At 40.3% G+C, this 15,155-nt stretch overlaps 1 protein-coding gene across 1 annotated transcript; it reads left to right on the top strand.

The window, feature by feature from the left end:
* The first annotated feature begins 737 nt into the window (after positions 1–737).
* On the top strand, positions 738–13,958 carry bricd5 (BRICHOS domain containing 5). The gene is made up of 6 exons (XM_080206093.1): positions 738–860; positions 1,408–1,545; positions 4,025–4,162; positions 6,288–6,395; positions 12,935–13,088; positions 13,562–13,958. Exons 1-6 carry the CDS (start codon positions 738–740, stop codon positions 13,654–13,656), a joined length of 756 nt encoding a protein of 251 aa, XP_080062219.1. The 3' UTR covers positions 13,657–13,958.
* Positions 13,959–15,155: the final 1,197 nt, after the last annotated feature.

The raw sequence follows: 15,155 nt of genomic DNA, 5'->3' as shown, positions 1-15,155 counted from the left end.
AGACAAACAGAATGATTACAGAGGGAGTGAGAATTCCGAATTATGCATGATATTGACAATGAAGAAACTAATTATCAGAATTAATGTGACATTCAGCTGATCTTTGAAACAAAGCTGTTGTTGCTCACTGGCATCCTCTTTTCCATTTTCTGTTACTTGATATAATTTTCCTCATCCCTTTGCTATAACTCTGTCACTGCCTCTTGGTCTTATTCCTGTTGCTTTGCAGATTGTTAGGTTTCCATTTTGTTAGGTTTCCACTTTGTTTCTATTTTCCAAAGTTTCATTCCTCCTCTCCCAGGGAGATATATTGCACTCAGATACACTGGAACATACATTAACTTACCTCAGATACAATGGAACATATTAAAGCTTCCCTTAGATATGTCTGAACAAGTTCCAACTCCCTCCAGATGTGCCATTCTCTTACTCCCCTTAGATTTTAAACTCCTTCTAATACATCTGAATATATTCTAACTATTATCAGCGACTGGACATTGTTGTGCACCCAAGCATACTTTAACTCCATTCACATTCCTGAACATGCTTGAGCATCTCAGGGACTCTCTGGCACCAGCGGCACTCTGGCTCCTGTCTTGTAACACTGGCACTCTTCAGTTCTCTACTTATTGTTGATCAATCAGACCTGGCATCATGTTGCAGCCCTTGGCTAGAATAAGCTGAGGCTCAGGAAAGGGAAGGGAGGGAGTCCAGGCGCACAAGTTTCAGCTCCATCAATGAATAGTGTCGATGTCCACAGCAGCAGGAGCCAGACAGGAGAGGGGAATTGCAGGCAGCATTCTCAGAGTATGGAGAGAAGCAGGAGGATCGCAAATACCCTGAAGGGTGTTTTCCCATTTGTAAGTATTAAATATCAGTGACATTTCTAGGATCCACTGTTACCTGAAATTGGCTGGGGACGGGGATGGGGATGGGGATGGGGTGGGTACAGAAGGGATTTTCTTCATGTTCAATATGCAGTACGTGACCAACAACACGTTAGGTTAGCTCAGCTGGAGAGAAATCACTTTAGTACCAGTGACTTGTCTCTTTGATAGCTGCCAGTCTTATGATTTCAGAATGTTGGACTTTAATGTCATGTAGGTTTCGGCTGAAAGCTCAGTCACACAGGACTGCAGCAGGTTTCTGAAGCTGATCCTCCACAGTCAGCTCAGTCAATGGATCCTCACTCTTAGCATTTGATTCTGATTAAGACCCAAGTTTGCCTTGCACCAAAGAAAGACTTCTTTTCTGAGCAGCTCATCCCACAGACCTAAGACCCACCGCCTCTACATTCTTGCGATCCAGAAAATAATTCCATCTCAATCAACAAACCCGATTGAAAACTGTGTCTATTCTGCAGAGCCAAAATTCAAACTCCTTCTCCCTATACTGTTCCCACTGCAGGTGCAAGCAGATCGCTTGGGAGCTGAAGCCGGGATTGGGTTGCGCATCTTGTGTGGAGCTTTAGTTTTGCTGGTTGTGGCTGCAGTTATCGGGGTCTCAGCTGTGGGCATCCTGAATCTGAGAGGAAGCAACCAGCAGGTAAGTTAAATCCTCAGCTTTGCTCCCTGCCTACCCTCTAGGCTCCAGCTCTAGACAGCTGAGGGAGAGTTAGAAAAGTGGAAAAATGTTGGAGACTAGCAGGTATTATTGGCCAGATTTGAGGTAAATTTACGACACTACAGTTCAGGGACCTTTATAACAAACTGGGAATTTTAGAAACAGTCAGGAACTGAACAAGGGGACTAGCTCTGAGCCTTTAAATGTTTACAAGTAGCTGGATCATTTCTCAGATTCTGACTTAGCTGGTGTATGTTTGCTGGGATTTCTCATTTTATCTCTGCTCCAGGTCTGTGGCTAAGGCTTAACATCTTACACTACCAAGTTACTCATCTCTAGCAGAAAACACTGCATTTCATTCCTATTACTGGTTCATTTTGACTCATTTTAAAACACTGAACTATTGAGATTTTTAATAGAATTCAGTGGCACAGGAGGCCATATTAAGGACTTGCAGATGGTGCTTTTTTGAGTGTGATGGTTTCAAATTGTATGTTTTCTGTAAGTTTCAGTTCCTTGGGCATATTCTGTACTGTTGTTAAATTGCCTCTTTTATTTCCAGAATAAACTTTGTAGAATGTAATAAAAGGGCACAGGTAATGCATTGATTTTCCAGATTTTTGAAACTGAATTCAAATTAGTCATTTTGTAGTATAGTACTCGAGAATCACTGAAAAAAGAGACATTCTGTCTAAGCTTTTCATCTTGAACTCATCAGGACAGTTCGCAAAATTACCAAAAGTAATTTACACTGCTGGCTGGTTCACAAGTGGACTCTGCTGGTGGCGCTGCTATAGAGAATACAGCAGTGAACAGTTAATGACCAAGCATTTGTTCAAATTCAAGCCAGGCAGGTCAACTTGGACTGGTTAAGACCTTGCCATGGGGAATAAACCAAGGACTGGCTGCCCCTGAGCTTTTTTCATTTGAAAAAGGCACACTATGTGAGCATGCTCCTACTGTATTCAAAATACAGTGCCCTCTGTGTGATTGTACGTGGCTTCTAGCATGCATAAGTGAGCCATATTGTGAACCTGGCTGATAATCTTAAATTATCTTTCAGTTAATTGCAAAACACAATACATATGCCAGAATTCCACCATCTCACCCACCACGGAATTGGAGCAGGCAAGGGGTGGACGATGGAAATGTCTGTTGCCAGGAGTTTCCGGTCTCACTTGAGCGAGGCTGTAAAGTCCCGCCCATATTGTCCAATGTTAGGTGTGATTCCACCTATCTGGGTATTTTTGTGCATTTTTCATTGCAAGTGGCAGGACAGGTGGACAGAGCAGCAAATAAAGCATATAATATTCAGGGCTTTATTAATAGGGGCATAGAATACAAGAGCAAGGAGGTTATGTTGAATTTATATAAGATATTAGTTAAACTTCAGCTGAAATACTGTGTACAGTTCTGGGAATCACATTATAGGAAAGATGCAATTGCATTGGAGTGCAGAAATGGTTTACTAGGGATGGGCAATAAATACTAGCCAGTCAGCAACACCCATGTCCCACAAATGAATAAAAAAGCCTGCAACCTTTGGGCAGAATTTTTATGGGTGGCATAGTGGTTATTATTGCTGCCTCACAGTGCCAGGAACCCAGGTTCATTTCGAGCCACGGGCGACTGTCCATCTGGAGTTTGCATGTTCTCCCCCACTGTCTGCGTGGGTTTCCTCCAGGTGCTCCAGTTTCTTCCCACAGTCCAAAGATTTGCAGGTTAGGTTCATTGACTATGCTAAATTGACCCCAAGTGTTAGGGGGATAAGTAGGGTAAATACATGGGGTTATGAGGATAGGGCCTGAGTGGAATTGTTCTTGGTGCAGACTTGATGGGTCAAATAGCTTCCTTCTGCACCACAAGGATGAGAAATTCAATTAGGAGGACAAATTGAAGTCCTGCTCTCTTTGGAGAGAAGGTAGCTAGCAGGAGATTTGATAGAGAAATTTAAATTCATGAAGGGGCTAGGCAAAGCAGATAGGGAGAAAATGTGAAAGGATCAGGAACCAGAGAGGGCAGATTTAGTGATTTGCAAATGTTATCTGAGAAAAAAACCTTTTCACACAATGTGTGGTTCAGATCTAGAATGCACTGCCTGGAAGTGTGGTGGAGGAAGGTTCATTCAAGGCATTCAAAAGGGCATTTGATGATTACTTGAATGGAAACAACATGGAAAGTATGGGGAAAAGGCAAGGGAATGATACTAAGTCATGATACTCATTTGGAAAGCCAAAAGGCCACCTTTTGTGTCTTAATAATTGTGAGATTCTGAGAAATGTTTCGATTCATGTACAGTTCATATTCTTGCTTATATCACATTTTTCTGTGTGAATTTATTTTGTCCGAGTCTGACTTTTTTGCCTTTATTGCAGTTCAGTAAAACCAAGATTGAGGAGATCATGGCCACTGATTTGAGGTTTTCTCTGGTTTTAATATTCGAGTTTCTGCCTCTCCCCAGGCTGTGCAGATAACATTTCACGATGTGCAGGGTGCCACGATCAGTCAGTCAGCAGTTGTGAACAAGGAGGAGGATCTGGTAACTTATCACATAATGGACAGGAACCACACAACAGTAGTGCTGTTTGACAGTAAGAATGTGAGTAAGGGGCTGAGGTGGCTACATTGATGAGCAATGTTTTACGCGTTAAGTTACAAGTTGCTGCACGGAACTTTTTCAGACAAATCCGCAGACTGCAAATGGAGAAGGCTCTGTCTCAGTTACATTCAATTAATAGAACAAAAACAAGCCAATTAGCTCAACGGGTATATTTCAGCAAGTATGCTTTACCTAACCCTCCTCTTTCACGCCCGCTGCGCACCGCAGGGGCTAGGGTGTATTACTGACCTCGACAATCACATTACGATTTAACGTTTTAAGTTTCCTTTGCACTTTGTTTCCTATTCGGGCTGTTCCCCCTCCTTTTAGAGAGCTGCCCCTTTTAATTTGTCCCTAAGTTGAGTTTGTTTACTTGGTTGGTATGCAAAAGAGCTATCTAATCCTCCTCCCACCTTACTTCATTTGATCCTATCAGCATGTCCTTCCTTCCTCCTTCATTGTTTACTTAGCTATTCCCTATACTATTTACGTGTTTTAACAACACCATGCAGTAGCAAGTTCAAAATTCTAAACATCCCCTTGGCAAGAAGTTTCCCCTAAATTTACTATTTGATTTTTTTTAGAGATTGTTGCGTTTTGGCCCCTAGTTTGGACTCCCCCACAAGTGGAAGCATCTTTTAGGTGGAAAATGTGGAAGTCCAGGTTTTCCTGTATTTTGTGGAGTTTCAGCTCTTCACAGATTTCCCACCTGGAAGTCAGCCTGAATGACAGGCTTGGTTTCCACTCGGGCAGGTAGTAAAAAACTCCCAAGCAGATGACAGGAACAAGTAGGGAGGTCTTTACTAAAATAAAAGATGCTGGAAATCTGAAATAAAATTAGAGTATGCTGAAAAATCACATCCATAAGAGAGAAACAGAGTTAACGTTTTGGATCTAAATGATCCTTTTACTGTTGCTACTGAGGGGGCAGCAGGGCTGGGGATGGTTGGATGTCTGATGCATGATCTCTCGATGGGTACCTGATCCCTTACATCACTGAACTTTGTATGTAGGGATGAGGAGAATAGGGCTTTTGGGAGCACTCCTGCTCTATTCTAGCCTGCAAAGACTTATATGGACACTTAACTTCTCCCCAAATCTGTTCTTGCCTCAGCTGATCATGCCTCAAATAGCCTTATGATAATATTTAAACTGCCAGCCAAGCTCCTGAGACCAGATCGTCTGCCCAATCCTTCTCCTTCTTTTGTTAAACCCGGAAATTGATGGGTTGAGGTCAGGTTTGAGATTTTTAAAAAATGATCTCACCTTATCCCCAAAAACCCCAGTTTCTGGGTGTTAAAATTTACCCCATAACTTCAGACTTTGGAACTTTTGACTCATCACAAGACTATTTTAGGTGACCTTGTTGTTTTCAAATGTGTTCCAAAAGTCTTGCATTGGTTCTATGACAGCATGGGAGGAGACATGGGTATGGAGGGTTAACTGAGATCAGTTGTTCCGTATTTTAAGGGACTGACCCATATTTTGACTGTTTTTCCTGTGTCCCTTAAGGTACGCCTTTTGCCCTTTATTTCTAGGACAGCTGGAGGAATACTGATCTGGGCAGTTTGCAGTGCAGGTTTAGATGATTTGATCAGTACTGCGTGTGAGTGAGTAGGCCAGCGGAGAGATGATAATGTTGAGACTCAAACATGATAATTTAAGTTTTGAATGATTTTAATTAACCCTCCCTACCCATGTCTCCTCCCCCACTGTCATGGTCACCAACAATCACCCTCACCTTTCCACCTCCCCAATGGTCAAAGTATCCCTCATTTTAAAAGAGTTGATCGCCCTGCACAAGATATTTGTTATAACAGAAAAAAAATCATTCACTAACTTAGAGATTCTATGGAACAAATACAATACTTTTCGAACACATTTGAAAACAACAAGATCGCCTAAAATGTACAATCAAACACTCCAGTAGCAGAATATTACCAAAGCCCCAGGCCCTTGATTTTCTCAAACTTTATGCTACTGCTCAGTTCAAACCCTTTCAGTGGCACAGCACACATTGAGCCTGAAGAAATATATGATTTTCTTGCTTTAAACGAAGGATGGTGAGGTAAATTACCGGGTGTCATATGCACACAGACTGAACGATTATTCCCCCCCTCGGCAGGGTTTAGTTTGTTACCAGCTCGGAGGGAGCAACATCTGTCTAGTTCGAAAAATGCTGGCTGCCGACCAGGAGAATATTCACACTGTTATCACTGCCCAAGAGCAGAAGGTAAGGCAATGTTAGCACCTCTTGGAGAAAGAGTCCAAACTGGAATACAAAAGGTCAGGTGCAATGAATGAAATCAGCTATAAATAAAAATTGTTATTCATGCATTACACCTATTCTTCTTTTTGCCAGATAGGTGGGACACTGTGTTCCATTCTTACTCAGGCTCCCTTCTTGACTTCTTCCTCAGACTTTGTTGACATTGCTTTTGGCTCTCCTCCTGGCCTTGAGAATTTCATTTATATTCTGATTCCACTTAATTCTTGCCTTTAACATACTCTATTTCTGGTTCTTGTCTTCCCTTCCTGCATTCTCTCGCTCTATCTAGCGACTTCAATTTGATACATTCATAATCTCAACAGGTTCACGTTCTAGAATAACAAGAATAAATAATGATGAAACAGAAGTGATACTGAACAGAATTTTCCAAAACGTCTTTGGAAACAGGAATTCAATTTAATGTGCCTTATCTCCTTTTACATGAAGCACACAAAATAATTAACGAGATGGCAATCACAAGACACCTTAAAGGGCAAGATGGCAGACAAATGTCTGCCATCGATTAAGGAATTATTTAGCATCCCTCAAGAATTGGCCCAAATTTTCCAGTTGTTCCCACTGACAGCAATTTCCCCCCACCATGGGTTACCGGCAGTGGAGGGTGCAAACAGGGAAACCCATGGCAAATGGAGGCCACCTTCGCACAGCAATCCTGGCCATAGTCTACTAAGGAAGAAAGACTGTGAGAAGGATGACCCAACCATGGCTATCTAAGGAAATTAAGAATGATATTCAATTCGGAGGAGAAAGGGTACAATGCTGCAAAGATTAGTGGTAGGTGAGAAAATTGGGGAAACTTTAGAAACCAGCAAAATGGTGACTAAGGAAATAACAGAGGGAGACATTAAGAGACTAAATTGGCAAGAAATAAAAATGACGGAAAATATAAGAGATTCTAAAAGTAAATGAAGAAGGAAGAGCAGCTAAAGTAAACTTAGAGGAAGAGGCTAGGAAATCTATAATGGACATCAAGGGAATTGCAGAGACTTTGAGCATTTTCTATTTGCTTTCATAGTAGAAGAAACAAAGTATCCCAATTAGAGCAGAAAATTTAGTAAAAGGGAGGGAGAAATCTAAAACAATCATTAGAGAAGTAGTATCAGGAAGACAAATGGAGAAAGCTGACAAGTCCCTTGGAGCCAATGGCCTTTATATTAGGATCTTAAAAAGTGACTGCAGTGGATACATTGGTTATGATCTTTTAAAGTATTCTTGATCTGGAAAGGTCCCAGCTGTTTGGAAAACTGAAAATGTAGCACCTCTATTCAAAAATGGAGGGAGACAGAAAAACATCTGTCATTTTGAAAATGCTGGAATCCATAATTAAGGTCATTGGAAAATTTGGAAAATCAAGCAGAGTCAACATGATTTTATGGAAGGGAAATCATGTTTATCAGATTTGTCAGAAGTCTTTGAGAAATAACAAAATTTATTTTATTTGGTTTTCCAAAAGGTATTTGATAAGTTATCACATTAAATGTTACTACGGAAGATAAGAACTTACGGTGATCGGAGTAATATATTAGCATGGATAAAGAATTGGCTAACAGAAACTCAGGATATATGGGTCATTTTCACGTTAGTAAACTATAACTAGGGATGCCACAGGAATCAGTGCTGCAACCTCAACTATATACAATCTATACAATGACTTGGATGAAGGTAGTGAGTACTGTAGACAAATTTGATGATACGAAGTCTAAAAATGTGCAAACTGGGAGCAGAGTAGGACATTCAGCATCTTGAGCCTTCTCCACCATTTTATAAGATCACGCTGATCAATAATCCTGCCTTTGCTGATTTCTGGGGGTAGAGAATTCCACAGACTAACAACCCTCAGAAATAAATTCTCATCTGTCTTAAATTAAAGACATCTTATTTTTAAACTGTGTCCCCTGGATCCAGTCTCTTTTACAAGGGAAACATCCTTTCAGCATCCGCCCTGTCAAGTCCCATCAGGATCTTGTGTTTCACTATGATCACCCCTCATTCTCTAAACTCCAATGGATACAGGTCCAACCTATCCAACCTTTCCTCGAAAGATAACCTCAATCTCAGGAATCACTTGAGTGAACCGTCTTTGAACTAAAGGGACAGAGAAGCAAACGGTCAAAAAGTTGGCATATGGAATATTGCATGGGAAAATGTGGCAGGAAAAATAAAAGCACAAATAATTTGAAAGAGATACTACAGAATGCTGCAATACAGATGGATCAGTGTGGCCTCACACATGAATCACAATGTTACAGAAAATAATTAAGAAGGCAAACTAAATGTTGGCCTTTATTGCAAGAGCAATGAACTATAAAAGCAGGGAAGTCTTACTAAACATTGATGAGAACAGAGGATACTATGTACAGTTTTGGTCTCGTTATTGAAGAAAATATATACTTATATTGCAAGTGGTTCAGAGAATGTTCACTGGGGTGATTCCTGTGATGGAGTTGATGTCTTGTGAACAAATGTTGAGTTTGGGTCCTTACTTACTCTAATAACCCCAGGACTTGCATGGGGAAATCACTTATTAACTCTCTGTAGGACTTTTGAATACGAGATTCCTAGGGATTGGTAATTAACTCACCAGTTGGAGCTCATATGCTGAGCTCTGTATAAAGCAATCACCTGAGTGGGTCATTATTGTCCCAGTTGGGACCTGTTTTCATTACAGGGTTGTGATTTTGCTTTACTTCGTGCAAAACTGTTCCATTATAGCTGATTCCTGGAGTTATTATACTTATTGGAGGTTAGAAGGAGGAGAGGTGGCTTTATTGAAACAAAATATTAAGATAGGTCTTGACAGGATATTTTCCTTCTGAAATCCATAACTAAGTGGCAGAGTCCCAGAATAGGTGATCTACTTAAGATGGAGATGAGGAATGAGTCAGTGTTGTTGCATCTTTGGAATTCACTACCACAGAGATTATTGGAGGTTGCGCTAGGTTGAAGGTTGCACGTTCATCTACGGGGATTACTTTTTGGGTGGGGGCCGGAAAGTGGAGTTGAGACCATGAATCAGATCCACAATGATCAAACTGAATGGAGAAGTGGGCTCAAGGGACTAAAATATCAACTCCTGCTCTTATCTTTTGTTCTGTTTTGAAATTCAAACTCTTAAATTATTAGTGTAATGCAGTTACAGTGAAGATTATGTTGAAGCAGAAATGCTGTCCCATAGCCTTCTGGCTTGCTAGAATCCCAGTGATATTTACTGTATTTAATTTGCACGCACTGGCAGGAAGTGTAAGTAACTCAATAACAGCCAATAACGTTCTTAAAATCCAATGTTTGAAGTGAAACGGAGTGGGCTCATGGAGGTTTCTATTTGGCCATATGCGGCACACCAGGATTTACACATGCATGGCAGTTGCAGCAAATTTACAAATATTCAAAGGCAATTCTTGTATTAAATAGGATCATGACTAATTAAGAAACACATTAATATTCTCATTGATCAGGACACTGAATTCATTAAAAATTCTAAACTATTACTGGCAGTGATATTCCACATGCTTATGAGCACATTCGCACAAGCCATTCCACCCAGCAAGCAGAGTTCACCCTGTGTATTTTGACAGGGTGCTGTTGTCCAGAATGAAATGCATCCCATGATGAGCAGCCATTGATTTAACACAAAGCCTACTTTGTTCCACTCTCACTGTAAAACCTGTAGCATTAATGTGGAATGCGGTGCTGAAATATCATCTCAGCTCACATCTTTAAGTCAGTTCCAATCAAGGATCTCGTCATTGAGAACTAAATTTAAGTGAAATTTAGAGCACTTGTTTGAATCTGTAGAGACTACAAAAAGTTCACCCTTCCTTTCCTGATGACACTGACTATAGCTGAAATACAATTCCACAGGCTCCAGTAACCTTGCCCAAGCAGCTATTCGTCATGTGTGGGCTCATAAAGCGAATTGGTCAACTGTGATGAGGAGTCAAAGTGTGTGAGATCAAAGCATTGCCTGATAATCCACTTTCCAGGGACCAGAGTACAGTAATTAGAACATGAAACCGAGGCTGATTTTCAGCCAGCCTAATCCAAAGTTGCTGAAGCCAATTGCGCCACATCCATTCTCTTGGCTGAGCTCAATTAACACAACACTAATAAGAAATCAGACCTTCTGTTCTGTATGGCTCATAACTGCTCTCAGCAATTTACCTAATGGCATGTTTGTCATTCATTTATAAAAGCTTTGCTGTTAAAAAGGACAGCCATACATGCAGTCTTTGTGGTCATGCATCTTATGGGAATTGCTTTTTCTTCTATATAAAACAACTTAAGCGTTTCCTCTCAGACTGTGTGTTGGGAGCTCCTTTCTCTAACGGCCATGTCTGTTATAGTTTCAGTTTGTTGCCTCAGGTAAGAGGAAATTGTGCACTAGAGAAGTCTGGCCTGGCACTCGTGCAGGAGGATAATACTCGGAGCAGGCAAGATCAGGAAGTAAAATTGGGATTGTGGAAGTTGCGATATGTCTTAAATTACATAGTATTTGTAGAACGGAACAGGCCATTCAGCCTAACTGGTCTTCAACAGTTTTTATGCTGCATAAAATCATCATTCCCCCCCCAACTACTTGGTTAAATCCTATCCTCTCCCCACTACTTTCTCCCTCATGTACTTATCTAAATTCCTTTTAAATGCCCCGGAGTTTAAAAACCAAACTCTCAGGTTTCATCTTTGCCGACTTTACATCCCATATTTTTACCTGATTAGATACTTTCCTTAGCAGACATATTCCCCAAATTCCGATGCTCTCTCAATACAGGTTCCTCTAGTCCTATCCTACAGATGTCTTAACCTTTATTTATTGAGTTTTCCATTTAACGATATAATGGAATGTCTCCTAACATCTCCTCATTTCTTTATGGGATAACTTTAAATTAACCCTCTTACTGACTCCCCAGTTAGAGGAAATAAGCACACTATCAAATCCCTTCAAGATTTTAAACATTTTTATTAAATCTCCTCTTATTTAAACAATTCAAATTTCTCAATTCTGTTTTAGAATAAGGGGTCAAACATTTAGATCTGTGGGCTCTGCAATCATTTTGGAGTTTCTCCATTGCTTTCTTATTTACAGCCTCCAAACTCATCATAAAGACAGGGGTATTTTTCCCACTCAAATAGTAAGAAATGTTTGCAATAATCTACCAAGCTGAGAAGCAAAGTCTTTGACATAATTGAACCCAAACTGAGAGATAAACCGAGAGATGAACTAAGAGTTGACAGGCAGTAGGACGAACTTGAATGAATGTTGATAAACAAGTGATTTTTTTTTCTAAGTGAAAGATGATGTACTGGATACATGGGATTCAATGGGGAGAATTATCGACAGGTTGAGCTTCAATAGTATATTTAGTTTTGCTTAGAGAGTTAAGAAAGGAATTCCATATTCTGGGGATATGAAGGATGAAGGCTCATCTGACCAAGGTGAGCTGGGAGTGAGGGCATAGACATCATGGTTAATACAAAACATTTCAGAGACCAAGAGCAGAGATGCCAGATAAGGCAATTAGTTTGTGGGGTGACATTGAAGAAATGGAAAGCTGAGGTTGTGGAGAGATTTTGAAATCAATACATCGGGAGGACAAGGAACCAGTGGAGGTTTGTGAAGATATGGTGTGATGGGTAAATATCATCTAAATAACAACAATATATATTTACAAAGCACATTTGATAAAAGCAACACAGGAGATTAGAAGATTCCAATCCACATAGGTCACAGTCTTAAATTATTATCTCCCTTTCTCCTCCATCATAAATCCATTTTTTTAATAACTCATATACGCTTGTCTGAATGCAATAACCCTCTCTCCACTCCCCCCCCACCCCCACCAGTACATCTGTCTCACATTCATAAGATCTCTATATATTACAATCTCTCAATTTAACATTTCTCCCTCTCTTTAGTCCTGGAGAAGAGTCAGATGAATTTGAAACATTGGCCAGAATTCTCTGGCCGTTCACGCCAGCGGGATTCTCTGGTCCCGCTTCAGTGAACGGATATTTGGCTGAGTTCTCCATCATCGCTCATAGCACAAGTGGGGCGTGAATGACCAGAGAATTCCAGCCAGTTTTCTCTTCCTACCGATGTTACTTGACCTGCTGAGTTTTTCCAGCACTGTTCTTCTAAGGAGATATTTGATCAGACAACAAAACATTTGGTTCATGAGGTTGATGTTAAGGAGTGTCCTAAAAGGAGAAAACGAGGTGAAGAGGTGTATGGAGAGAATTTCAGAGCGTAGAGCATAAGCCAACTGAAGACATGATGGTGAAGCAATTATGATTGTGAATGCACAAGTATAGAGGAGCACACATAACCGAGAGGGCTGTGAGGCAGCAAAAGATTAGAGATATAGAAAAAGACAAAGCCATGGAGGGATTTGAAAACAAGGACATGAATTCAGGATGTACGGAGTATAAGTATCAAATTTTTTTGTTTGGGAAGAGTCATAAAGAGAAAACATTGCTTATTTTAGTTCAACCAGCTTCTGCTGCTGAGAAATGAAACCCAGTTCTCCAGGGAGTATCTCGGAATCCTGAGTAGAAAGAAAGTGGATCCATTGACTCTGGGCCAACACATTGACAGTCTCTGCAATCAAACCCCTGTTTACTGGCTCCAGAAAAGCAACAGTAAGTACTACACTTAAAAAACAACTATGGAACAATGTTATTTTTTTAAAACAGCAAGTCTCAGGTTAGGAATAATGTGCTTTCACTCATTTCATTTATATCTGATAGAGTTCAGAAGGTAAGATGTATAATTTTCCTTCCTCAGCTTTGCAATAAACCCCATCTGTCTATTGCTAGGATTCTTAGGCATTCTGTAAGAATACAATACATAATGCTTACCACAAGACTGTGGTTTCACAAGTGATGCATTTCTACCTGCAATTTGCACAAGATGCACTCAGGGGAGCTTGTTACACTCATAAACTTTATGATATGGTGCCATGACCTCACAGCACTCTGGCCCATGAACAGCTCAGAGGGTGCAGCTGTGCTTTTGAATTCAGTCAGTAATTAAATGCATGCTAGTGATCCAAATGGCTGTATTCCATTTGGCTGCTGATTTTTCTCACAATGCGACCTTTCTGCTTCAACAGGGCCTGGGAGGCAACGGTTGATCTACTTCTGCATCGATATCTGTTTTCCAAACAACGTTTGCGTCTCAGTGTGTTTTTACTATTTACCAGATTAAACACCCCTTGTTGCACCTTTTCTTCATGTTAGTCTTAACGATGACAGAACATAGCCAGTTTGTTAAGAACAGAATTTAACATACAATCCTCAGTCTTTCCTTTACTGACATTCTTATTCAGTATTTTAGCAATTGGTTAATGAACTTCAATGCAAGGACAAGCTGCAACCTATGCAGAGGAAAAGGAAGGGGAATGAAGTTATTTTTGATGGTCTGTTTAAAAAAGTCACTGTTTTTCTATTTCCTAATTAAAATCTTTCATTTTTATTAATGTGTAAAATTACCAAAATCCAAGATCTTACTATGGCTTCAAAAAAGACTAGTTTCTTTACCATTGCTTTTTGCAGTTTCCTGGTTTGTGTTACGGAAATGTATTCCATCCACATATTTGTTTTTGAGCTTTTCAAAGAAACAATAAAACTGATCAAGTCAACATGGTCTATCGTAATCTCTAACATCAAACATTGAATCACATTACTCAACACTAATTCAAAACTACAGAACACCCATTCCCCAGAACAGGGTAGTGGGAGGAAAAAGGGAAGCCACTTGTTACAAAGTGCAAAATACAAACAGAGTAATGATAGGAGAGAAGCAGGTCACTTAATGCAGTGATGTGCACAGAAGAAGTGAGATGTAAGCAATAACTTGCATTTCTTCAGTGCCTTTCGTGATCTCAGGGTGTCCCAAAGCATGTAATAGCCAAAGTACTTTTGAGGTATAGTCACTCTTGTAACACAAGAAACACAGCATTAAATTTACACACAGTAAGTTTCCACAAACAGAAATGTAATAGGACCAGATAATCTGTTTGAATAATCCAGGTTAATGGATTAATATTGGCCAGGATATTGGAAGAACTCCCCAACTCCTTGAATAGTGCATAGATTTTTTTACGTTCACTTGAGAGGATAAACACGACCAAGTTAACATCTCATCTGAAAGAAAGCCCACTCTGCCGCATTTAAGTGCCAATTTAAGTAACATGCTCAAGTCTTTGTAGGGCTTGAACCCACTATCTTCTGATGCGGGGGTGAGAGTGCTAGCACTGAGCCACAGCTGACAACTAAGACATACAGATGGAGGGATGTCACTTACTGCAAAGTGCAAACGGAGCTGCTGCACAATTGAATGCAATGCATATAGAGTGAAACGGATTTGATTTATTGCCAAATGTATTAACTTACAATGAAAAAATATTGTCTCTATGCTTTGTCTGTAAGCAAGAAAAAGTAACAAGAGTGCAGAATATAATATTACAGTCATAACTAGCGTGTAGAGAAAGATCAACTTAATGCAAGGTTGGTCCATTCAAAAGTCAGGCAGCTTGGAAGAAGCCGTTCTTGAGTCAACTGGTACGTGACCTCAGACCTTTGTATCTTTTTCCTGATGGAAGAAGGTGGAAGGGAGAACGTCTGGGGTGCACGGGGTCCTTAATTATGCCGGTTACTTTGCCGAGGCAGCAGGAAGTTTAGACAGAGTCAATGGATGAGAGGCTG

This window comes from Carcharhinus amblyrhynchos, chromosome 18, assembly GCF_965287045.1.
Source record: "Carcharhinus amblyrhynchos chromosome 18, sCarAmb.v2.hapA, whole genome shotgun sequence".
Lineage (NCBI taxonomy): Eukaryota > Metazoa > Chordata > Chondrichthyes > Carcharhiniformes > Carcharhinidae > Carcharhinus > Carcharhinus amblyrhynchos.
The sequence above is the reverse complement of the archived record's forward strand: the minus strand, read 5'-3'. Positions and strand labels throughout refer to the sequence as shown.

Bases quoted from the DNA above. Each gene is read 5' to 3' on its own strand.
- bricd5 (XM_080206093.1), top strand. From the start codon at position 738: ATGAATAGTGTCGATGTCCACAGCAGCAGGAGCCAGACAGGAGAGGGG. The intron at 1,546-4,024 runs GTAAGTTAAATC...GCCTCTCCCCAG, and splicing joins TGAGAGGAAGCAACCAGCAG to GCTGTGCAGATAACATTTCA. The intron at 6,396-12,934 runs GTAAGGCAATGT...TGCTTATTTTAG, and splicing joins TCACTGCCCAAGAGCAGAAG to TTCAACCAGCTTCTGCTGCT.